Raw genomic sequence first — 27656 nt, forward strand, 5'->3', positions numbered from 1 at the left:
CAGCGGGCAATAGTGCCGGGCATTAGTCTTTGCACGCGCGCGCGGGCAATATCACCGCGCGGGCAGATCATGTGATTCGATTCTGACCATCGGACAGCTTGTGTAAGAATGTCGAGGTGTAATAAATTCATTAAAACTAATTGGGTTAAGTGAAATAATTTCAGTAGGCCTGGACATAGACCCTCCACCAACGTTGGTGGGGGCCCGTATATGGTTTGGATAAGAATTCAGACAAAAATACACAAGATATAGCAACTGAATCAGCATTTATGTATTTATTTTTATTTATTTCAAAAAATTAGGGCGGAATCAGTATTATTTAATTCGTAAGTCTATTCTTAGTAAAGAAATTATTTCATGGACTTAGTGACATTGCAATGATCACCGTGTTACTACTATCTCCACTGAGAAACGAAAGAATACTTCAAATGCTCTATTAAAAAGTTAAGATACTTGATGATTGGACGGGAGTTCTGGGTGACGTTATAAATCTACATATTATATGAATACATATATAAACGACGAAAAGTAACGAGTCAGTTCCCTAAACACGTGATGTTGACTCAATGCTAATTCAATATTCATACCAACGGAAGTTGAAATGGTTTGAGAATAAACGTCATCCAACATTTTCAATAGGCCTATGAAAGGTGCTACCGACAAACATGTTACGTCACGAAAATGGCCAATTGGAATCTAAACTGCATGTCCCATTGTTTTAACACAGACGTCGTCTATTCATCATATAAAAGAAAGTAGTGACCTTTGACCTTGCATTATGTAACCCACACCAGCGTTCTTTTTTCTTTTTCTTTTAGCTTCAATTCAACTAATTACACGTTTGTTTGGATTCTAATGATTCTAATTCCGTCTGTTCTTTTTTCTAATGTAAGCTTTATTAAGCTTATTCACATTGTAAGCGAAAAGCTAGACTTCGAAATCTACTTTAAAATCATAATATTTTTGATATCAAGGAAAGATGGATGGAAGTGGTAACAAATTGCGATCGTATAAATTTTACGCTACGTAGAAATTTGCCAAATTTAGGCTAAGTTATCATAATTTGAGTATAGAATTAGGGAGAAAAAGTAAACCCAGATTACCTTTAAGTGAAAGAATATGTCAACGATGCATGCAATAATAATTGATGAAATACGTTGTACATGTAAATATGAGTTTCACTTCAAGTTATTTCCATGTAAGGAAATCAGATGACAGAATTGTATTGTTTGAGAATTGTAATTTTACTACTACTACTACTACTACTACTACTACTTTTTCTACTGTCTCACAAAAAGAAAAGGTCTTAAAACTGATAATCAAATTAAGCTTATATTGATTTTGCTTTATTTTTAAAAACACACTCCTATGTGTTGACTCTCTCTCTCTCTCTCTCTCTCTCTCTCTCTCTCTCTCTCTCTCTCTCTCTCTCTCTCTCTCTCTCTCTCTCCAGTAGCTAGTTCTTGTTACTTTTTGATCAATTGTGAGCGCTGTATATTACATTTTGTTTTTTCAAGATTTGTACCATACTACACTCTATGGTATAGTGTGTAGCATAAAATAAAGATTGATTGATTGATTGATATTTCAGATTGTTCAGCGTGGAGGTGCACAAAGTCAGTGTCACTGTCAAGTTCATTCAAAGTCGGCAAGAGTACATGTCGTTGGTCTTGAACTCGGAACAATCTTATGTTGAAAGGAAAAATATATACAAAATACGAGTTTCAAATCTATCAATCTGCCGAAGAATGTAATTTTAGTTTTTCTTGTTAAAATACATGTATAGGGGAAGGGGTCATGTAATTCTGTGGTGCGTCTAGCCATTTTGTCCCAGGCCATACAAAATGAACGCCCCCCCCCTTATTATTTGCATAGCCTTGTTATATTTTTAGAGTTGTTGTACTCATTTCTTAAGTAAACAATGCCGGAACATCTTATACAGCCATGATGACCAGTGACAACAAGCAGTCTTGCTGAGGCCAAGATTCCGACTCACGTAAATCGGTTCATAACAGGAACTGAGTGTAATCTCAAAGCGAGGCTGTTTTGAAATACGAGCTAGCTGCGGCCGACTCGACTCGACGTGACATGTACAGCTAGTTACACACATCGCTTCAGTCAGGCCAGGCGTTAGTGTGTTGTTACTCTGGTGCTTTACCAACTGCATGCAACCGCTGTTCCAAATGACAACATGAACAGTTTATATTCGTCACGTAAAACCTCGCGTGTGTAGCGTGTTACTTAGTGTATATCCCGCTGAGTTGTAATATTAGTCTCGACAAGATGGTGTTCGTTTCTGCATTTTACGTGTTATGTGGGATATGCCTTATTCTGTACGTTTATACGAAAACGAAGGTTCCATCCAGCGAAGACAGCCATTTTCGGAACTTTCAGTTGACGTACCTGTTGGTGTATGTACTTGCTACAGGTACAGTATTAAATTTAACGGTATAATTTTGTATGGTTCCAACACCTGTCGACTTAAAGAATTTGTGTAGTAGTAGTGGACATACATAATATCTGCACTGATTCTAACTATTACCTTCATGCATGCTTTGGGCCGGGTATTTTTAACCGGTGGGGGTGGGGGGTGTTTTGGAGTTGAACATGCATGGGTTTTCTTAACTCTGGATGTATATATGCTTACCAGAGCTAGGGTTTTCCCTAGATCCGATGACCAAAACCAAAGTGACCCCTCCACCCCCAGTAAAGTCTTAAGACCACACCTTCCAAAATGCCCCCCCCCCACTCACACACCTGTAATACATATTTTTATAGTTCTTACTATGAGGTGTTATTATATAACACTATATGAATATAATTTAGATAACTATTTATTTTCGGACAAAACAGCACATTACTTTTGGTACAATTTTTGTTTTCACTCTACATGTTTATCTAGAATCTAAGAAACATGGAATTTCATCAGAGTATTTCAGTACACAGCATAAATCCATTGGAGACTAGAATTACTTGTAGTTAATACAACTCTTTTTTAGTAAAATTAGTTTTTACAAATGTAACAAATGTTGACAGAAAGCAACATAAACTGATTTCTGATAATGCTACCTATGGTATATATACTTAATAAGTTTGAATTGAATTTTCAAGTAGGAAGCCATGATAAAATTGTTTTATGAATTAAAAATCCAAAAAAAAAACAACCTAATCCTCATCCATATGGCCACTTTTAGTTAACTCCTTAGCTTACATGTAATTGCACCAGTCAGACAACGTATCCATCAAAAAAGAATGTACTTCATCAATTTTGATTTGATTTGTTTTGTGTATATTATTGCCTGTAGGTGGAGACTGGTTACAAGGACCTCATGTGTATGCTCTCTATCAAAGTTATGGAATGACATCTCATCAAATTGAGATTCTCTTTGTAGCAGGGTTTGGATCTAGTATGGTCTTTGGTACTGTCATTGGATCCTTTGCTGATAAATAGTAAGCGTGAATCTCACTTCTTTTTCTTCTTTTTCTTCTTTCATAAAATGAAAATGTTTTGAGGACCAATTTCCCTAAAAAAGTGCAATCATTCAAATCACTTCAAACTGTGTAAACTTGTGCCTGGTCCCAATGAAATACATGCATGTAAAGAAAATGTAGGGGTTCACTATCTCACAAATATAGGTATATATTTTATTGTCAAGGAAATCAACAACAAAATCCCCCCCCCCCACCCCCACACACACAGAAATAAAGTAATTTAGGGTTCAACATGACATCTTATTTTCCAGGAAATCAAATATGTGTTTCTTTTTTCCCCCATAGAGTTAACCCAACATTCGACTGCCATTTTGAAACTCTGTTTACAAAGATTTTTCTTCTTAATTTTAACTGTGAATGGGTTGTGGAATTTTCTTGGACGATATAAAACTTGAAAGGCTTTTAATTGTGATGCACATCCCTTGTTAATTTTGCCTTTCTTGTAAAATATCAAAGAAAAATGGGATTTCATAAATGCCACCTGTTAGTCTATTAATATGTAATTTTTAGCACAACTGAACTGAGGTTCAGTAGTGCTATAGGGATCACCCGGCGTCTGTCTGTCTGTCTGTCTGTCTGTCTGTCTGTCTGTCTGCCTGTGTGTGTGTGTGGATGTGTGTGTGTGTGTAAACAACTTAAAGTCAAAAACTGCTGAACCGATTGCCACGATATTTGGTGGGTCCATTATCTTGGGTGTCTAGTTGGGAAATTGTTCAAATCAAAATGATTGCATCACAGGTGTGTGATTTGGGTCAAAAAATGTGATTTTTGGTCAAAAAACTTAAACTCAGAAACTACTGGGCAGATTGGTGCAAAATTTGGTGGGAACATTCTTAAATAAGGGGGTGTAAAGTAAGATTTGTTCATGACGGGATGATTCCATCAGTGATATGCAAATTAGGGCTAAAAATGTGTCTTTTTGGTTAAAAATCTATAATTCCAAAACTACTGAGCAGATTGGGCTGAAATTTAATGGGAATGTATCTAGGGATGTATGGACAAAGAAATATTAAGCATACCATGATTCCATGAGTGATATGCAAATTAGGTGTCAAAATATTCATTTTTGGTCAAAAACTTATATCTCAAAAAGTACTTGGTCACCGAGTCTGAAACTTGGTGAGATGTTTCTGAGTGTTATTCTTCAAAACATTTTGACAAAATTGGCCCTAGCGACCATGACACGCCCTTAGCAACAACCAAATGGCAGTATATTTTGGTCAAATAACAACATCATATGGTAGGCAAATGAGTAAACATTCAAAAAATGTATGCAAATACCGTAGCAACCATGACCACGCCCATAGCAACAGCCAAACGGTCGTGTATTTCACAAAGATAACAACAGGGATTAATAGACAATTGAATAAACGTTCAAAAAGTGTATGTAAATTTTCCTAGCAACAAGACCACGCCCATAGCAACAGCCAAATAATCATGTATATTGCAAAGATAACAACAGGAATAGAAAGACAAATGAATAAACATTCAAAAAATGTATGCAAATGTGCCTAGCAACAAGACAACGCCCATAGCAACAGCCAAATGATCACATATATTGCAAAGATAACAAAGGGGATTAATAGACAATTAAATAAACATTCAAAAAATGTATGGAAATATGTCTAGCAACAAGACCACTCCCATAGCAACAGCCAAATAATCACATATATTGCAAAGATAACAGGAATAGAAGACAAATGAATAAACATTCAAAAAATGTATGCAAGTGTGCCTAGCAACAAGACCACGCCCATAGCAACAGCCAAATTATCACATATATTGCGAAGATAACAATGGGGATTAATAGACAATTGAATAAACATTCAAAAAATGTATGTAAATATGCCTAGCAACAAGAGCACGTCCATAGCAACAGCCAAATGATAGCATATATCGTAAAGATAGCAACATGGTTGGCTAGGCAACTGGATAGTCATTCACCAGATGAACACTTATTGTTAGCATGTTAGCATTTTTAAAAACTGTACAGTTGTGCTACAACGCCATTGGCGGTATTTTTTTATTTAGGATAAAATTTGGGTAATATTTGCATCAAAAGTCTACAAAATATGGACTAAAGTGTTTTTATAATTAGCATGAAAATAAACTAACTAGCTTGTGGTTGTATGTTGTTATAATATTTTTTTCTAGAAATAATTTCTTCTCTTGTATGGTAGAATTTGCTAAAAAAAATATTTGGGTAATTTTGATTATGGTGAAAAAAAAATGAAGTCATTCTATTCTGTGATGAAATCATGTCTTCTTGCATCACACTTTTAACAGCACATACCCACTCATACATACCTCACACACACACACACAAATATATATACACATCATTATACCGTGACCCTTTGGTTGAGTTGTGTAGAGATTTTCCTATTTTGAGAGATCTTTTATTAATGGCAAGTCATCACGCTATGCAGTGAATTCTTGAAGCCGCACAGAATATCACTCATCAGCATCTCAGTCTTTGTTGATGATATATCTTAAAATTAATTGTAAAAGAATCTGAGAGAGTCATATGTGTATTGAAATATATGCTACCAAACCAGAAAGACTATAAAGTTTCAATTAGGTGACACAATGTACATGTATTTTACATCTCACACACGACGATTTTTTGTGACAAATTCCACACACAAAATGCAGGCATTGATAGTACGCACACACATGCAATGTTACATTTTATCTAGCTGTGACCACACACATTAATTAACAGTTTTGTATTTGAATATTAATTGCTTCATGTGAAAGTGGTGTTGATTTGTGTTCACAGTGAGATTAAATGTATCATGATCAATTTACATGATTGTGTGCGATATCACTGAATTTTGTTTTAGGTCAATTGTAATTGTGTGAGAGGTGTCATGCTACATGATTGAAACTCTATAGTCTTTCTGGTTTAGTAGTAATTATTCTTGTGTTCCTAAGGTCACTAGATGACTAGAAGTTTGTACAATTTGGGCAAGGTTATGGCTCTTCCTCCCACTATCATGGTTTATATAAGTGCATGAAGGAATCCTGGAACAGCAATTGCATTGAATGTGATGTGATGTGCAATGATGGAGTGAATTTGTTTTGTTTTGTTTGTTGTTGTTGTTGTTGGTTTTTAGGTGGGTTTTTTTGGTGTTTTTTGTGGGTTTTTTTGGGGGGTTGGGGGGGTGGGGGGGGGGGTTGGGGGTGGGGGTGGAACCAAAGTAGAGCAGACCAGCTCTTGCATTTAATGGCATTTGTATTATTGATAAATATATACTGTATTAATAACATTATAATTGTCATAACTATTATAGCGATAATGTTGACAGTAAGTACATGTAAATTGTAACTGTTCTTGTCTCTTTTCAGTGGTCGTCGAGCCAATTGTATATTGTATGGAATTTTGTATGGTCTGGCGTGTGTCACCAAACATTTCCCCAATTTTTACATCTTGATGATTGGTAGATTACTGGGTGGAATAGCAACCTCAATTCTTTTCAGTGCTTTTGAATCTTGGCTTGTATATGAACATAATGCTGTAAGTTCTCATTGAGTTTATGGTGTGAATCTTAGCTTGTATTTTGTATATGAACATAATACTGGAAGTTCTCACAGAATATGTGTTCTGAGTTTTGGCTTGTAAGTTCTCATTCAGTTTGTGTATGTAACCTGTTGCATTGTAGGTGGCATTCATATATGGGTATTACCATGATATTTTCTAGTGGTCTAGTTTTACCAACATAACAAAGTAACCCAGCTTGATAGGTTTAGGCCTTCAAGTTCAATGTCAGTTTTTCTACATCTCTAGTACATGAAATACATGTATTAGTATAGATGTCTAACGTCTATGGTTACAAATAAAATAAGTCACAAGAAATTTTCAAAATATATTTATTTTATCTTATGGTTGTGAGGAGAGGGGATAGGGAGCTGAGGGGAGTGTGAAGCGGTTTACTGGATGTATGGAATAGAATTGTTCCACATACAAACATACTGATTTGATGTTCATTGACACGCCATTATATTATATGTCCTTTTGACTATGTATGAGGTGAATATCTTGCAAATGCATGCATTTTAAATACTGCCACAGCCACATAAACATTGATAATGAGCCCATCATCAAAATGTCTATTTTGTTCAGGGACTCATGATTACTTACTATTTCCAATATTTCCAAATTTGTGGAATTTCACTATTTTTGTTGATTTGTTCCACAGCGTGGTTTTAGCAGTGATCTCCTGAGTACTGTCTTCTCACACGCCACCTTAGGTAACTCACTTGTCGCTATTGCTGCTGGACTTGTAGCACAAGTATTTGCCGATCAATTTGGCTTTGTGTAAGTATACTACATGTATGACTGTGTCCAATGATAAAATTTATTTGACTGCCAGTGAGGTGCTGTAGGGTATTTGCACAGGGTGCATGCTTGTGGCGTTCTCTGCAGCTGTACTTTTATGAGGAACATAGCAAATGAGTGCAAATACCCTACAAAAGTACCCTCTCTGACACTCACATTAACACACATGTTTATTGAAATATCAAATTTTTCTAAGAAATGCAACTTTTCGTTGTATGATAATTTATAGTGAAGTGGAAGTGGGGAGGGATGTAAACTTATTACAGTTATTCACACTGCTTGCTTTTGGTCCGATGTACAATGTAAGTGTCTTTGACATCAAGTTACAATGGTTAAAAACATATTATTAATGAGAAAGAAATGTGAGTATGGAATAAAGTGACTTTAATAGGAAACTTTCTGCATTCAGTTGAAAGTAATTCAATAAATTACGAAGGCAGTTGGATATTCATATTCCTAGTATACATCAGAAATGACCTTGGCTGAAAATAAACAAATATAATACGCACAGCAGGGATCAACGTTCATCTCTGAATGTCCTACACTTGTCACCAACCTATGTATCTGACCTCATTTACATTATGACAACTCCTATGATACTCTAACCATCTGCCACATATTTACCACACAAACCCAAGTACAAACTAGTGTCCTGTATTTTTCACTTTCACATGCTGCACCCCCATCTATGGAATACACTGCCATTAGAAATACAAGTTACAACAAGAATCAACAGCTAACATCTTTAAAAAAAAACACCTTAAAGACATGTGTTCTCCAGAGTAATTTAACCGTTAAAAAGAACTTGTGGTTACCTCGTTCTATCCCATAATATTTAGATATATAGTCAGGTGATGACCTACTATATATCCTGTTTTGATATCCTATGAGGAAGAATATTGATTCAAAATGTCAGGATTGAATTTATTGATCGGGACTGTTTCACTCATTCCTTATACACTTCTTTGTTCTCCAGAGTACATGTACAAACATACATTCTAACTGTACAGTGCCTCTGAACTCTACATTGAAATGAAAACTGGCATAAAAAATGATTGATTGATTGATTGATTGATCAATCACTAAATTTTTAGAAGGAAAGAAAAATATGCATGAAAAACAGCAAAGGAAAACTGAAAATTCAATAGAAATTAGTAAAAGAAACACAACATTTTTACATGCCAGCAGCAGTACAACCTTTTAAGAAATACGTATAAAATTCTGCACCAACTAAAAAAACAAATCGATCAATCAAAATATTGCATCAGTTAGGGCAAAATCTTGTTAGGTAAATTATTCAAAGAATGAATTATTGAATACTGTGATGACATTTTACTTTTGAAACTTATAATCATTTTGTTTGTACCTTGTGATTTCAGAGCACCATTTGATGTATCTCTCACTGTTTTAATGATTATGTGTTTCTTTCTGTGGACAACATGGTCTGAAAACTATGGTGATGTGAGTGTAAGTGTATCTGATTCTATGAAAAGTGCAGTCACAGTTATTAAACAAGGTTAGTATATCGAGTTGGATTTTCACATTTTGGTTTGGAGTTTGAAGATTGACAAAATATTTTTGACAATTGAAATTTCTAACCACTGTTTTACCAGTTATTGAGTCACTTTCTTGCAATTACTAATGACTATACAAGGAAATGACACATAATATGTTCTTTTTGCCACAGGTGGCCACATCATGTATCTGTCAAAATTAACACAGGATTAAACCTCTTTCTACCAGAGGTATTTATTAATGCACAAAAAAAGTTGAGCATAACAGGATTAATCTGTGCAAAATTTGAAACTACTTGAATAACACTGCAAGAGTGGAGACCCAATACAATATTATTGTTTGATAGTAGTGCATAGTGCATTGTCCTTGATAGTCACAAAGCACTTGTATAGAAATTGTCTAAATAGAAAATGTCTGATAGAACTACATTGTAAATGAGTCCATCCACATCTCCAATTTGTGTTTCATTTTGTACTGGACACATTTGCTCTGAATGTGTGAAGTAAGTTTTCACTATCTACATACATACTCTATGATACTCTAATTATTGTTTTTACAGATCCCAAAATTTTGTGTCTTGGGTTAGTCCAGTCATTGTTTGAAGGGGCCATGTACACTTTTGTCCTTGAGTGGACTCCAGCACTGACACCACCAGACCCAGTTGATCTGCCTGTTGGAATGAAATTACCAGAAGAAGAGACAGAAATACACAGAGCTACTATACCACATGGATGGATATTTGCAGACTTTATGGTGAGTTTTACTGCTTTTTGCTGAGATTTCAACATCATTGTGCAGTTGCAAAGTAATGCTGTTGAAGTTTATCTTTTAGTACTGACAAATATTTTATTGTACTGCTGTTGTAAAAATGATACTAAAAATTACCCATAAAAAGTTATGTAAACCTCTCTGTACCAGGGTTATTTGTACGTAGGAACCACCCCCAAATGTCAGTATCCATTTGATGTACTAGATATAACCTCACATTCAAGTAGATTGCATAGAAAAATGTAATCCTGTCTTTTTCTTCCTTTTTTTTAGGTCGCTGTGATGATTGGTTCAGCTTTATTTAAAATATTTTGTAAATTCTCAACTCCAGAATCCTTCATGAGAATTGTATTATTTATAGCATCCGTTTCACTTGTGGTTCCGATAATAATGCCAGGGGTAAGTTTCTGTTGACTTGGTAATACTAAGTATCGCATCAAGTTATGGTTTGTGTAGACGTATGTGTGGGTAGCACTAATAAGGGTGAAGACTGTTGATTTGTTTTGACACTTCTTTGACTATTCCAGTATATGGAGTGCAGGCAATTATGTTATTCCTGGGATTGTTCCAGTCATTTACAGTGTGTGGATAAAATGAGTACTTGAAATGGTTTGGCTTGTATGCATGTAGTGTGGAGAGTATATGAATGAGATTGTCTGCCTGATTTGGATGCATGTTTGAAGTCTTGTTTGTTTTTTTAAAGTGTCATCTACCAGTGCACAAAGTATACTGGCAAAAGTATATTTGAAAATAACAGAAACATACACAGATTTATCAAAATGATGTATGTTTGTATTGATGTTGGAAATAATATCAGACTGGTGAAGTTGCCATGATGAGGTTCTCGATTGGATTTTGGTGTATCTAATGTCAATTGTTGGTTTGGTTTATTTGCAATGATAAACAGTAATCCTCAGTATATTGGGATTTGTGTTTTAATGCACAAAAGTGGTGTGAAAGTGATATACATAAATCATTTGGCGATAAATAGTGTACTACGTTATACTTTTCCATATAGAAGTTGACTTAACATTTCTGTATGAAAATAGTGTTGCCAAATCTATACATATACATGTAGTGCAAATATTATGTAATGAAATATGAAATGTTTATGAATTTATAACATTCACAATTCAGTATTAATTGTAATGATACAACAAAATACAGGTGTTCCAGTAGTGCATATTGAGTGCTTGATGTATGCAGTAATACTGACATTACATGTACAATGTCAGTTATCAACTCAGACTTATCAACATAAATTGTAATAAGGCTGTCACTATTATAACTCAAAATTTAGTAATAATAATGTTATACATTAATTATTAAACATCAAATCAAAATAATAGAAGATGAAATGAATTATATAAGATAAAAATAGCATGAATTATTGAGCTTCACATCAAGGGAATATGACATATATTGTAATAATAATTGTTGAACAGCACATCATAAGAAGCAGTGTGCCCTGTCATGAAAGTCAAATTTTGTTGCTGTGAGTCAAAATGAGAAAAAACTGGCATTTCTTGTGAGTCACCACATAGTAAGAGATAGGGGAACACCAAAATTTGATGCGTCAAATTGTGTGCGTCAGTGGAGCGTCAAATTGGCATTGAGGGTACTCATCATAAGAAGGGTCATACAGAAGCTATACACTAATTATTAACAAGGGAATACAATATACGATAATTATAAATTTATGTATTAAACGTAATATCAAGAGAATGGCCTTTTTTTTTTTAGAAATATTTCTTGCTAAATACCACACTAAAATAAGGGACATGCACAATTTATACATTTAATTGCATTTATTATTAAAATCTTCATCAAGAAAAGTTATACACAGTAAATTTATGTATTAAATGTAATGTCAAGAGAATGGGTTGTAGAAATAGTAAACTAATTGCTAAATACCACAGTAAAGAATGGAACATGTAAAAAATTATATGCTAATTAATCCAAATAAAGAAATGTATTTCTGATACCTGACCGACCTTGAATATACATTTAAGCAAAGGGAATATACAATTACAAGTATATAGTATATACTTTGTCAAATACCACAGAAAGCAAAAGAATGGCCCATATAAAAATAGTTTCATATTGATTATTGAATCGGAAGAATACATGGAACATGGCAAAATTCCATTCTTGTATTGAATACCACAATCTGATGCTGACTAGTATGTTTATCTAATGTATTCTGCCATATGTGCTATATATCTCAGTTTGATGAACTGTGATAGTCTATGGTATTATGAAATATACTAGGATATATAATATTCTCTAATATTTTGCTTGTATTTTTGGAGTTAAAAAGATAGTAAGTGACAAACCTTTGGTCACAAGAATTTTCCATTTGCAGAAAAGAGAATATTTGGAAATAATATATATTTATACCTTTGGAAGCATAATTTATGAAAAATTAAAGTGGCCATATGGATGATATGTTGTATATACCATGCATGAGCCAAACAAAAAATATGGAATATATACTCTGGTCAGAATTCTATGTCACAACAACATGCATCTATGCTACGACAACACGTGTCTATGTCACTGGTTCAGCTGTGTTTGAAATATGTGTTTGAAATATTAGTCAAAACATTCAAAAATTACCATTACTTTCCTTGATGTTTCTTTGATATTACTGACGCTGGTATTAATTATGCTATTCTCCAATATTTTTCTTCATTCAGCCGGAAATTTAAAATATTCATGACCTAAGGGTTGTCACTACTAGTACCGTACTCGTCTATCGACTTGTTGTGACAAAGACCCCTTAGGTCACTCGTATTTTCCTTGGCTGAACGAAGAAAAATATTGGGGGATAATATCTTATTATTTTGGATTTTTTTTTCATAAAACAACAGTTACTCTACTTTATGTTCTTACTTGAAAATAGAATGTGAAACAACATATACTAAGTCCTTGTTTGTATCACAATGAATTGCTAAAATTTAAAAAAAATGTGTGAAATATTTATTTATTTTACGATAACAAACTTTTCAGACACTTTCTAGCATTTGCAATTTATTGAGTTACCCAAACATAGACGTGGTATATGTTGTTTCAAAGTCTCTTTTCAAGTAGGAAAGCATATTAGGGTTGTTTTATGATTAAAAAATCCAAAGTAAATATTATTTGTCATCCATGTCTGGCTTGACTATTTTTTAGCATTGCTGAATGAATGGCATCATAATACGTAATTATATGATGAACAATCAGGTTGTGAAACCCACACATTTTGTTTGAACTCATTCAGCTTTGCTTACGTGTAGTATAATGCCATGCATTCTTTTTTAACCGTGAGCAAAGCCCTTGTACATTGTATAAAGTGCTGTGCGGGGGGCGTGTCAAGTTGTATCGATACCTTGAGTTGAGAGAAAGCTGCCTTTAGGTGTTTCCTAGTAAAGCCAGCCTTTGTTCTATTCATTGCATTGATGTAGTCGGCCATGAAGCATGTCTGTTTATGCATAACATAATCAGCAAGTGAATGAATGCCAGTTTAATTGGACATTCTATAGCCTGTTTTTCCCATTATAGTTGGTTTGCAGTTCAGCTCATTTGCATAACACTATATACTGTGGAGACCAGAATTTTCCACAGAATAGAAGGATTATCTCTAATAATGTAGTAGTAATAATCCAGTGTAAAATCATAGGAATTATAACAAAAATTACTCAAAATTGACTGTTGCATGTTGTATTTATTTTTTAGTGTTTTAAATTTCTTTTCCAGTGGTATAGGACTAAAAATTCCAGTGCAGTGACACATGTAGACATATGGCCACAAACAGACACTGACACACCCACTCATATCATTATTTCAGAATCATCACATTAATGGACCATTTTCTCTAAATACAAACTACATGTACAGGGTATAGACAACACTCAGTCCACTATATGGCATATCTTTTTGTGGAATTTCAATACCCATTCAATACCAGTGGAATTAATCCACAATAATTATAGAAATGAGATGCATCCTATTGTAGTGTATACAAACAGAGTATATATATATGTTGATAAAGCCAGACGAAAAGGCAACTCACAGGTGGAGTTCTGTGACCTTGTGGCTTTGGCTTGTACATGACGTAAATATTGATTGATTGATTGATTGATTGACGTAAATATAAAGGGGATGTTTGAACTTGTTTTTTCACTGTTGAATATGACATACATGTACACGGATTACAATGATAAAACCACAGAGAATTGTGAAGTTAAAGGCCTGTATTTCAATTTCAGGTTTTTACATCCCAGTGCTATCTTAAAGTGGCCATATTGATGAGGATTGGGTATTTATTTGGGATTTTTTTATTTATAGAACAGTTTTATCATGGCTTTCTACTTGAAGAAAAAATCAATGTGAAACAACATATGTCAAGTCCTTGTTTGTAACTCAATAAATTACAGGACATTAATAAATGTGTAAACTCTTTGTTATATTATACATACAATAACAAATTTTTGAGACATTGTTTTAAGTTTTTTTTTGCAATGTAATGACTTACAAACACAGTTTTGGTCAATGTTATTTCACATTGATTTTTCAAGAAGGAAGCCATGATAAAACTGTTTTATAAATAAAAAATCCAAAATAAATACCCAATTCTCATCCTTACTGCCACTTTAAGTCAACAATGCCATAGGATCATTCTCTTGTGGAGGACCAACTTTTGTGTCGCTCCGTCACAAAATTTTAACCTTAATTCAACATAGACCTTTGATAATACATTAGTGGTCACCCATGACAACATGGCATGGTGTTTATGCAGCTTATTAAAATATTTCCACATTAACATATCAATAACTAAAACAAGTCAGTAACTAAAACAAGTCAAATCATGTTAAGAATCTGATAGAGCCCGTACTAGGTATTCAGATGTGACATTATGACAACTGTTTTTGCCACCAATTTGAAAAGAAAAATTGAAAAATTCAACACAGTCACAATAGCCAAACTTCTTTGTGCATAATCAGACACCTCTGTCATTCCTGCGCAAGTTTTATAAAGTATGAATTAAAATGCCCATATGGATGAGGATTGGGTATTTATTTAGGATTTTTAGTTTTATGAGACAATTTTATTGTGGCTTCCTACTTTAAAAATCATTGTGAACTAATATATACTAAGTCCTTGCTTGTAATCAGTAAATTGCAATAGATTTAATAAATTGGCAATCTTGTTATTGTACGTACAATAACAAACTTTGTATACATTTATTTATTGTATTAAGTTGCAAAGACAGACTTTGTCATTGTTGTTTTACATTGATTTCTCAAGTAGGAAGGCATGATAAAATTGTTTTATAAATTAAAAATCCAAAATGTATACCCAACCCTTTAACTTTAGCCACTTTTTAATCAATTATGTATATGCATTATGTACACTGGCTTTAGATGAAAATGTGGCATCTGAATCTATCTCTGTAATGTCCCAATAGAGAACTTGCAATCCAGACTGAGCATGCTCAGATGCAAAGGACTATGGGATTATCTGTGGTTATCGTAATACCTAATCTGGAGCTACCAATAAAAAAAACCTCCCACAATTGTCCGGGTAACTATGAATTGATCATTCGTGGTTGCAAACAATGTAAAGGTATTGTTTACAAAAACATTAGTATTTATTATCACATTTCCCATGATGCAACATTCAACATGGCGGGTTTGCAAGTTCCCTATTATGAACAATTTGAAGACTTTGCTCATATAGACTTCATGCCCTTTCTAGATGAGATGTTTCTGTCCTACTACTAGTGTGCAACCTTTGGCTGTTAAAACTATTCTGATCATATTTTGACATTTTTATTATTTCTTTTGAATTGCACAGAACCATGACTTAATCTTTGCTGGCTTTTTAGTATTTGAAGTATGTGTGGGTATCTTCTGGCCAGCTATGGGCACCATGAGGGGTATATATGTGCCTGAAGCAAGTAAGTTGTTATGGATTTCTATAAAAGAAATACCTTTTTATTATTTGGCTATTCACAAGTTCGTCAAATCCATCTTGATTTGATTGATTGTACAGAAATGCTAAACATGGAATATACTTTGCTAATTTAGATAATTAGACAGTTCAAACACTACCAGATTTATTTATGATTTTTAATGAGTATAATTTTCATGATGATGATTAGTCTAGCTGCTAGATCCTTGCTAGGGTAATTCTGCGAACTTTAAAAATGACCACAGGTCACATAGTGCCAAAGGTGCACACTGTCAGGGGTTTGCCCAAGAGGTACTGCACATCAGCCATACAATTTACTGTCATCCTTGGCTTTTCTCTGGCAACCAAGCACAGATGTAGGTCTTTACTAGACAAGATGATGAGTTGCCTGGAATACAGTCCTGCTATAAAAAATATCTGCTGTGTGTGCATGTTTGTCAAATATACAGACAGTGTGTGTTTTGTGTGTCTGTGTCTGTGTCTGTGCCTGTGTCTGTGTCTGTGTCTGTGTCTGTGCCTGTGTCTATGTCTGTGCCTGTGCCTGTGTTTGTGTCTGTGCCTGTGTCTGTGTCTGTGTCTTTCAGTGTGATTGTGAAATAACTCTTCTACAGTAACATATTTGAATGTTTTGAGTTGATATTAAAGAAATTCTATATATCCTTCTTTACAGCTCGTTCAACAGTAATGAATTTATTTCGAATACCTTTGAATTTTATAGTCATTCTTATACTTCTACAGGTAAGTGTACATGTATACATTGCTTTTAGTCATCTTAGACTTGTCAATCATAGTTTACAATATAGCATTTGCAGACAAGTAAAATTAATAGTTTTATTAATTAAGAAGTGAAAAATATCAAATATGTATTTACATGGAATTCAGGGAGAAACTAATAATCAAATAACTATCACCAGAACAGTTAAATTGTAACGGAAATATTATTTAGGCATTCAGTTCAGGAAGGAAATATAAAAGGAATACTGTAAAAAACAGAACATGTAAAGGTAATTTGGGCCTTCAATTGAGATAGAAAATGTATATAAATACTTTAAAAAGGAAGCCAGAACAGTTAAAAGCATAATTGATAGATTGTTTGGCTTTTTCAATGAAGTGAAGCTGTGATTTATAGACACTATTCATCTACATATGGTCCCTTTTTCAAAATTGTAATAGAAGACATGTTGACCTTGAAAATGAAATTTTGATAATTAAGGCCAATATGCACCAAGGGCTATACATAGTAGATAGGAATGGTCTGTGTTTGGTCTGTTCACCATTCATAGCCATTTGTCAGCTTTGTTTAGGCCAAAATTTTTGTTCGTTTTTGTTCTTTGTTTGTCCATCCGTAGCCATCTTTCCACAGTGAAATGTAAAGAAAGAGCGATAACCATCAAAAACCTGTAATAAACCATATTTGTATCTTTTGCTTGAAAGATGAACATTTTAAGATATTCTTGTTAATATATTCCTGTTGAAAGTAATTCAAGTGAGGGTAACAATGTTAAATTTCCATCCTGTGACATTATCTTTTTGTTATCAATCCATACTGACAATATATGGACTACATATAGATTGTACAGTCATATGAACAGGGTGACATGAAAAGAAATGAACTTAAAATTGAAAATTGTGTTGCCATGGTATTTGTAAAATGTGACATATACAATTTAGTTTGTCTGAGGAAACCAATAATATAAGCCTGGAAACCTTTGCTTAAGACTTATTTTGATTATTTTGTTGGAAAAAACAATGTGAACGTAATTAATGGCTAGAAGTTCACCTTCTGAGTATATATCTACAAGCAGATTCCCTCTGGAGATTCAGCAAACCCCTAAATCTGTATAGAACCACATGGCATTTTCATTTGGACAGGACCATCCTGAACTAGCGTACCCCGGTAGTTATCACAATTATACAGTATTCAAATTATAAAAGTCCTTGCTGAAAATTGTAAATAAAACAGTATACCGAAATTGTAGTATTGATACATCTACATACAGGTAGACTTGAGGATAGGAGACCAGATAGAACCACAAATCATGTCACTTTGCCCTAGATTTGTTCCTTATTGGATATGTCACTATCATTTTGGCAAAGTTGGTATACACCAAAATGTAGTTGTCTGTGTAGTTGATGGTAGTTGTCTGCATTGTTGGAAGTAAACAGTATTTTTAATCCTATATGTAGTGTATGTAGAATATACCCTTTCTTGTATCGTCTAGTATCAAAATAATCTGTATATTACAATATTTGATCTGGTTCAGTTTATTCAAACCCAGCTGGTGTTTGGCAGGTTCAAACCCAGTCTTTGCTGGTATATTTAAAGGCACATGAGCTTCATTGCTTGGACATCAACAACCTATTATTACATGTAGGTTGACAAATGAATCTTTCCCAAATACCACGGACCCACCCCCACCATTACATTATGTTTCTATCATTCTATAGGACCTACCAATGGTTGTGATATTCAAATGCTGTGTGGCATTTCTATTAGTGGCTTGTGTAGCCCAACAAGTTATGTACAGGTAAGATTTCAGATCAATATCCCATTTTCAGGGTGGCATGTACATAAATATGTATAACTTCACTGATGCTGGAGGAGAAAGATGAATGTTTTGTATGAATATCTTCATCCTGCTTTATTACAGTGTGGTAGCATGATATTTGCATGCTTGGTGCATGACTTTGCATGGGTCAGCACATGACTATCACATGGCAAACACATGTCTATCACATGGATAATGCGTGATTCCCTCATACTTCACCACCATATAATAATCATATAATATATGAAAGGAACATTAATTTCAAAGTAGGTGCTTATAATTATATTCCTTAGATAATTATTTAAGATGCAGGATCAGGAAAAAGGCTACTTCATCAGTTAGTAACAGACTTTCACATTTTACTTGTGCATCTAAATGAAAATTACAGTGTTTCTTTGCATAGTGGAGAGTTGCAACATAATACAAATACTCTGAGTTAACCAATGTGCAAGGGTATGAAACATTAATTTGTTGAAACAGATGCTTTTAATATTTTTGTTTAACGTCATGAGAAAATATCCCTAGGAACTCCAGCTGAGAAATATAGTATTCTAAACACTTTTCTAGGCTACATTTATCCCATCGTATTATGGCAATACAGTTGGAGAAGAAGTAACATGGCAATCTTTACGAGATATGCGATTTTATATGCTTTAATTAAGAGTGAGCTGACATACTAGGGGTAGTCTAAAAATGACATCTGACACCAGTAGAACAGCAGATTACTTTCATAGCAAATGCAACAATACATTGTACATGTCTACATTTGTCCTGAATGAGATATTGCTGTAAAGTATACATTTCATTCTTTTGTGAATATGCCATTTACCAGATGTAGATTTTATAAGGGAGATCTCTTTGTAGGCCATTGACAGTTTTCTAATTTCCTTCATATTCTTAGCCTGGTTATTTACAGGACTAGAATATACAGGTAGAGAAGGGCACACAGTGTGTATGCTAAATCACAATGTACAACAGTTTGTCAATAGGTATCATTGTCATCACAATTTCTTGTGTGATGACATTATAAAGTCAGAGTCTCATCCATAATTTGAATCTTATGAGTGTGTAACGTGTTCCTTCTCATGGGAGCCCTTTTTAGGGAAAAATTATAGCCGAGTGTAAAGAGAATAAAAACCGAGCTCAAAGGGAGACCTTGACCTTCGTCTGGAAAATATGTAGCTGCCTATAACAAGAAAGGGTGGACAAATAGAGACTTTCTGGAAAAATTACAGAAAAAGTCCACCAGTCAGACATATTTCATGTCTAGACAAAGAGATTGTGGTGAATATGATGTCATTTCCTGCAAGGTTTTTCCCACAAACCCTTTCAGGAAATCCCAAAATGGCTGAATTCACACATCTACTTGTAGCTGCAGTAGGGCATCTTTATAATATTTCAAAGTTTAAGAAGTTACGAATGTGCTATTTTATAACCTAAAATGATATTGAAGTTGCTAGGAATAATCAATTACTAATTCTAGTGTACTAAAGGCATAAATCAATGATGTAGTTGTGCAGTTCGGTTCTTTTATTTGCCTCAATCTATTTCCCTCACATAGTGTCATTTGTTTTCGATTTTGTTCATCCAAAATTGATCATCTTCTTCACTCTTGGAAAAATAAAGGAAAAAACAATCAAATATATAGGAAGGTAATAGAAGGTAAATTAAGCATTCAAGCTGTATTCCTACATCAGATTGTAATTAGATTGGACAGAAATAAGCAGGACTGGACTTTGCTTTTAATGTGACCTATTCTGAGCCAAATTGTTTGTACAAGTCCAGTGTTTTTTGCTAAGATGTGGCAACCCCAGTAACAGGAAGGGGGAAGATCTGGTAAAACTAGTATAGTTTCCCATATATAATACCGAACCTTTTGGTGCAGAACCCCCCTGGTGAAATGACAGGTACTCAGGTAGATTTTACCTACTTATCACCTTTAACAAACACACTGAAGTCTTTATAGAAAATGGTATGTGGGAAATAAACGAGTAAAGTCAATTTGAACAGCTGATTTATTAGTGGCAAAGATTGAAAAGTTCTTAAATCTTACACAGGACTTTGAACAGTAAGCCATAGTTACATATTATAAGAGATGAAGAGAAAGGCCTCGCCAGTGTGTACATTGTATGTATATGTACAGAATAACGGCACAGCTGTGACCCAATAAATAACAAAATTATAAATTATAATACTGGTAGTATTAGTTTATTATCGGTCGATGTGGTGTTGGTTAATAACTTTTAATCTGTTGGTAGCAAACCAGTAAAACTAATCAGTTTTCAATAATAATAAAATGATGCAGTTGTAATTTAAATTTAAAGCCGTATCATATTTTAATGTAATCTTCAGTTTAACTGCTTCATTGAATCAGATATGTTATTTATTGATGTTCATTATTTTACGTTATTCAGCCCCTCTAAGCCAATTTGTTGAATGCCTGGTGATGTCACGTAAAGCAATATTTTTGATGGTGTCAAATTTGTTGTTCCGTCAAGGTAAACAGGCACTGTGCTAAACCAGGAATTAGTGCTGAAAATCTTTTAAATAAGGAGAATTTAACATGCCACTGTCACAACCCTTTCTGTCGACTCGGTAAAAATCTGGCATAACTATGTTGGGTTTCCAAGAAAACACATTTTTTATCATTTTGGGAAAAAAAATTATTTTAGTTAGATGTGGAGCATACCGACAACGAATATACTCATCAATATTGTTAGTATATTTATTTGCCAGAAGTCGAAGAGAAAACAAAATTGACATATCAAGTGAGGAAAAGGAATTAATTAGTAAGTAAATACATGAAAAGTAAATAAAAAATAACTTTGAACTCCTGGCTGGACCAAAAAAATAGTTTGTTCAAACTAGTTGGGTCTGTGGCCTATGGAGAACATAATACAGTAATGATATATTATAACATCAAACAAAGAAAAACAAAGCAAAAAAAACAACAACATATACATGAAGTGCAATGTCTTAATACAAATAAGTACAAGTGTAATAAAACGAGGGTTTATATTATAACAATGGTTAAAATGAAATATTGGATTTTTAGGTGACAGTGTCAATCAGAAATATCAGATTAGGAAAAATTTATGTTTCAAAAAAAAAAACACATCTCTTTCCTCCTTTTGATAAATTTAGTGTCATATTTTACAGTATAGAGAAATTGTTGATTGAGATTATATTCTGTTATTGTATCGAAAATAAATGAAAAACCTGTACAAGCTGTTACACTGAAGATTACTTTAAAATGAGACCAAGCTTTACATTAACATTTTAACTGACTTATTTTTATGGATAATTTATTATTATTACATATTTTGTTATTAAACCAGCTGCATTGACATGGCGGTCCATTGTGTAAATGTAGTCAAGAATAGAAACATACAGAAAATAATCTAAGGATTTGATAAAAACACAGGAAAAAATGATTTAGGAAAATCTGTCCAAAAAGTTGTAAAAACCACGTCACCACTACTAGTCTGTAAGGTACGTCGTGACGGGGCGCCCTCACACAACGGTCAACCAGGCGAGGGTGGAACAGCATGACGTGTCTTACAGTCAACATCACCACAAATCACGTCATATTCAGTCCAATTTTCCACTGTGTCATCATCTAGTGGCAACATCTGAGCAAGACCAGAGGTTCCTAGTCGATCGAAAACTCCATGTAATGCTCAAGTGTATTTTCAGTTGTGCCAAAATAATTAAAAGTGGATTTTCAGGATATAAAAACTATGCTATAAAACATGTCTTTACAATATATATGAGAGATAAAAGAAACAGACGCCAGAAAGAAACACAATTACTGAAAATAGTGTGAAAAAAAAAACCGATACATTTTTTAAAGACCATCATATGAATTTTGTGTTCTTGCGTTAGTTAGTGATTACCATTTAGGATTTGATAGGATCATTGATCTATGGTTTCTAAAGCTCAGCCAGACAATCCATTCCAAAATTGTAATCCCAATCTGACATAAAAAGAAAAGTCATCGACAATTATGACAAATTTAAGTTGTGTTTCAGGCCTTTGATCAATTCAAACATGATTCTGTGCAAATAAGTAAAAATATGTTGTTGGTTTTTTTTTACAAAAATAAACTATTATTACTTTTAAATTATTATTAAAGTAGGTTGTAGAGTTGTATTTTCATGAAAAAGTGTCCATGTACATACCAAAATACACATACGACAGACATGTATCAATTTTCACATACATGTAACCGTACAAGTTCGTAGTATTTTATAGCAAAATCATCACAATCATACCTAAACATCATATTTCCCCACATTGTAATATACACAGAATTCATCGTAATGTACTAACATTAAGATATCCAATGCTGCCCCCCCCCCCTCCCACCCTCCTCCTTCCTTCAAATTATCAAGACTGTGCTTGGCATGTAAGAATACATAACTTAATGTACATGCAGAGGTACACATTGTATATATAGACACAGAATACAGGTGGGTTTTCAAGGTATCAAAATACTGTGAGTAAAAGTCCTGCATGTATGAAATTTGAAATGACCCCCTTTCAATGAAAGCATAAAGGTGTCACATAAACTTTCATCATGGTTTCATGTACCTTGATAATGTATGATGCATATACAACCTGTAACACCCAAGTATAGCAATATTTAGAAGACCATGTACTGGGCTCCAGCCTGTTTCTGGTGCTAGTGGTTACCTGTTACATCTCGTATGCGACTGAGCTTGTCAAAAGATCTGCGATATCTTGGTATTGTATGACTTGAGTTTCTCCACCCAATCAGCTAGTTAGTCAGTGGGATGTCACATGTGATAATTCAAATGAAGTCATTGTGTAGGTGAACATGTGGAGCTGCAATGAATACGTTTATAATCAATTTTCTGGTTCCAAGATGCATTGCGTGAGAACACGTCGCTTATGTTGTTACATTTAGTCTTGTTTTGTCTTTATTACATTTGAAATAACATTTTCATCTGAAAAGACATGTTGACCTCTTTGATTATGGGTGATTTTATAGAACACAGACTAAACACCATCAATGACAGAGGGGGATTTTATGGGTGAACACAGGGTATGGTCAGGTGACAACCATCCCTCTGAGTAGCATGTGCAAACTCCTCAATGCACACACAATACTTAGTATTGTATGGAGAGACGCGCAGTGCATCTTGGAACTGACAACAGGTCTATGAACAAACAATGTAGGTCACAGTCTCAATGTATACACTGCATTATCACATGTACTGTAACGATTACCTCTCAGTTGTTTTCGGTCAATGTGGTGATAGGAAGAGAGATGTGACAGCACTGTGTTTGTGAGGAATTGGAACACAGCAGATGGCAGTAATCACTTTTGGAAGAGTGACTTTTCATTGAACCCTGACCTCTTTACATGTGCCTAGCGCATGTGAAGTGTAATCATTTACATACAATTTACATGTAATTATGTAAATTTGAATTCTGCTGCTAATAGCTTTTAAGGTGTGGTTAAAATACCAGATTTTGTAGAGCTTTTGACAAGCGCAGTAGAAGAATATGAGATATGATGGAGTACCACCAGCACCGTAAACAGGCTAACTGGATTCATAATGAAAGCAATTGATTAGTACTTTTTTACCTGGACATGACTCAGACTAAACTATTGTGGTACACAGTGAAATCACTTCACTTAGGTGTTATGGGTTGTATTTTGCAGTCAAGACTACAAATTAAAACAGCACTTACTGTAGTCATGTGGCTTCTCATATGCAGTGCAAGTCGCTGTTTTTTTTTTGTAGTTCTCACCAAAATCTGAATCACAATTTAGATTAGATACATAACTTAAAGTGGGCCATATACATGTAGATGACAAATGGGTATGTATTTTGGATTCTTAATGAAACAACTCTACTATGAGTTTAAAAGTCAATGTGTAACAACATAGCTGCAGTTTACAGTTATAACTAATTAAATTGCTAAAAACTGAAAAAATGTGCTAAAAGTGTGTTATTGTATATATACAGGATGTGATTTGCAAACAAACTGGGTAAACTCAAGTTGTCGTCTGTACTTGCAAGTAAAAACAAGTAATCAAATTAGTTATACATGGTGATGTTTCAGTATACAGTGAAGTGACAGCTGCAGTACAGACTGGATGTGATGTAGTGATAACTTAAATTTAACCCAGTTTATTTACAAATGATGGACTTTAGTCTACATCTCATGTATGTTGTTTCACATTGATATTTCAAGTAGATAAACCTATAATAGTTGTTTCATTAATAGTGATTCAAAATAGATAGAAGAATCTCATCCACATGGCACCATTTTTAAGAAAGCATAGAAGTTGAAACTTCTATACTCAAATTTAGGGGTATTGTATAAAGAACACTAAAAATCATAAAATGAAACATTTGTTCACATTTGTTACATTTAGATTTTAGATTTGGTGCTTTACTCTGAAAATTAATGTATGCATGCTTTTATTAGTAAAACAAGAAGCATGCTTTTATTAACAAAATATGCTATTTGTAGTCTTGATTCCCCCCCCCCCCCCCCACACTCCTCCGACATGTTTTGAATAAGTATATTGGGGAAGATGAATAATGGAAAGGGTAAAGTAAATCTTGAGCTACTACTACACATCAATACACCATATTCTGGTTATTGGCAACATCATAAATTATGTACTTTGACCAGTAGGAGATCTGTTACGCGCTTCCTATCTGATGAAAATTGAGGACTGGAATAGTTCACTACACGTAACTCAAACATGGTCTTTTTCCACCATTTCAAGGCAAAGAATGGTGGTATTCTCAGTCATTTCAAATAGTTCAGAACTATATTTTCACATTCTTAATGATATAACGTTTAGAAGCTCACATTCAAGTTTGTTTACACATACTTTAATCATTGCTACATTTTCTGCCCTGTTATAGATATGCACATTAAATGAAAAAGTTGGCCTTAATTTTGCCAGATCTTTGGCACCCCTGGAAGGTTTCCTTTAGGAAATATCTCCAAAATGTGTAACCATAATATGGTGTATTGTAACTGTAATATGGTGTAAAGTTACCATGATATGGCATAATGTTGCTGTAATATCTTGTAATATCACTGTAGCGTGGTGGTAGTCAAACTTGAGAGTATGTCAAATTCTAGCCAAGTTAAACTTTTCTGTGTACCTGTCTTTTCAGTCATGTTGAAAAGCGACCCTCAGAAAAGTCAGAGAATGCACAATGTACTCTTGCTAACTCTAAAGGAGTCACAGCAGCCAACGATAAACCCCCAAACTCTGAAAATGAGAATGGCAAGAAATAAGAAGAAAGACAGTGTACTGTGGTAAAAGACAGCTTTCTTTGTACCCAGCTTTCCCTGGAAGAGATGAAAATTTTCAGTACAGTATTTAATATTTGTGTGTCGTGTAATTGAGAAGTAAGCCAGTACTTAGGGAATGTCGCACAATGTCACATAAGGTCGGGAAGTGGAATTCCTTCATTTAGTTCAAGGTCTGAGACCATCTCATATTTGTTGTCAAAAGATCTGTAATATTTTAGGTAATATATGTCCTCTGTTTTATGTACTGCTAACTTTACAACTGACAAGTTGTCACCCTTGACAGGCATACCCCTTAGGCAGCTATATATGAGCATAGATTCTGTCCAAGCGCCTATACGTATCCAGTCATATCTCTGACATGTACATGTACTGACTGTTTCACCCATTTAGTGTTAAACACCATACAATTTATTAATGTTGGTTTCCTCATATAGCTTGAGATGTGTTGGGGTTTAACCCTAAAAAGCATTTTACTCAAATTCAGATTTTTGTCTTGTTTTTTGTGGAAGTATTGGAAGTAACTACCGGTATTAGTAAGTAAATCTGCATCAAACTACAATTAACTTCATTAGAATATACAAACAGATACCACGCAAGTAAGTAAAGAACAATGTCAAATGAGAATAGATCAACTTTAATGCTAAAATGATGACAAATATAAGTCCCCAATGTACATGTTCTATTTTTGTGCATATATCTAAAAATGTAAAATTTTTGTCATGAAGTGAGTCTTGTGTTGCAATAAACAATATTAAAGTCTGGCCATTCCCCATTGATTATCTATGGACTTGGTGGAGAACGGAACTATAATATTGTCATAAATATTATTATTATTATCAAGATGTAATAGATGAAAATAGTATACTTAATGTTTCATGAAAAGAAAGAGATAATAAATTTTTTAACATGATTCTATGTATACCAAAAAGTAACAAATATGTATCAGTTATAGATTTTGTATATTTTCAATAATGAAATATTGGTAGGATTGCATATCAATTCAGATGGAAGGTTGGAAGAGGGGAGGGTATGAACAGTGGATGGTGGGGGCTATCTACACAGATGGAAGGTTGGAAAAAGGGAGTGGATGGAGGGGGCTATCTACGCAGATGGAAGGTTGGAAAAGGGGAGGGTATGAGGAGGGGATGGAGGGGCTATCTACACAGATGGAATGTTGGAATAGGGGAGGGGATGGTGGGGGCTATCTACACAGATGGAAGGTTGGAAAAGGGGAGGGGATGGAGGGGGCTATCTACACAGATGGAAGGTTGGAATAGGGGAGGGGATGAGGAGGGCATGGAGAGGATGGGTTCTCAATGCATTTTTACCAAGATCTTTTACTAGTTATTACTTCATTACAAACTTCGGTATTATTTGAGACATTTAGCTTGACAAAAATGCATCATATTATATTGTATTTAGATTATATCAAAATATATTGATGATGAGAATGTTGAAATGAAACTTATAGATTCATTGTATATCTCTGATATGAAAACTATATTAATTAATATGCATGGATCATATGCGTAATATTGATCTGTTTCTGTGTAAATGACAACCAAACCAGTGTTTGTGCTAATGTTATTTATTTAAACAGAAATGTCTGTAAATTTCCTTAAATCATGTAAATGCACACATATACCCAGTATTTGTCAAAGTGTAGGATTTGCTTTGCATAGCCAATCAAAACGATACTACGTACCTGCATACCATCA

General features: G+C 34.1%; 1 protein-coding gene across 2 annotated transcripts in view; it reads left to right on the forward strand.

Annotated features, from left to right (window-relative positions):
* Nucleotides 1-2073: 2073 nt before the first annotated feature.
* The window catches only part of LOC144439103 (molybdate-anion transporter-like), a 28166-nt gene continuing 2583 nt past the window's right edge, over nucleotides 2074-27656 (forward strand). Inside the window, exons 1-11 of one of the 2 annotated variants that reach the window (XM_078128370.1) lie at nucleotides 2074-2428; nucleotides 3306-3450; nucleotides 6844-7012; nucleotides 7695-7813; nucleotides 9214-9350; nucleotides 9909-10102; nucleotides 10391-10516; nucleotides 15959-16061; nucleotides 16746-16813; nucleotides 18524-18603; nucleotides 25797-25990. In XM_078128370.1, coding sequence (XP_077984496.1) covers nucleotides 2284-2428; nucleotides 3306-3450; nucleotides 6844-7012; nucleotides 7695-7813; nucleotides 9214-9350; nucleotides 9909-10102; nucleotides 10391-10516; nucleotides 15959-16061; nucleotides 16746-16813; nucleotides 18524-18603; nucleotides 25797-25920 — 1410 coding nt within the window. In that variant the 5' untranslated portion in view covers nucleotides 2074-2283 and the 3' untranslated portion in view covers nucleotides 25921-25990. Of the gene's footprint in view, nucleotides 2429-3305; nucleotides 3451-6843; nucleotides 7013-7694; nucleotides 7814-9213; nucleotides 9351-9908; nucleotides 10103-10390; nucleotides 10517-15958; nucleotides 16062-16745; nucleotides 16814-18523; nucleotides 18604-25796; nucleotides 25991-27656 lie in introns of those variants that run through there. The other variant, XM_078128378.1, reaches the window with a different exon arrangement.

This window comes from Glandiceps talaboti, chromosome 1 (assembly GCF_964340395.1).
Source record: "Glandiceps talaboti chromosome 1, keGlaTala1.1, whole genome shotgun sequence".
Lineage (NCBI taxonomy): Eukaryota > Metazoa > Hemichordata > Enteropneusta > Spengelidae > Glandiceps > Glandiceps talaboti.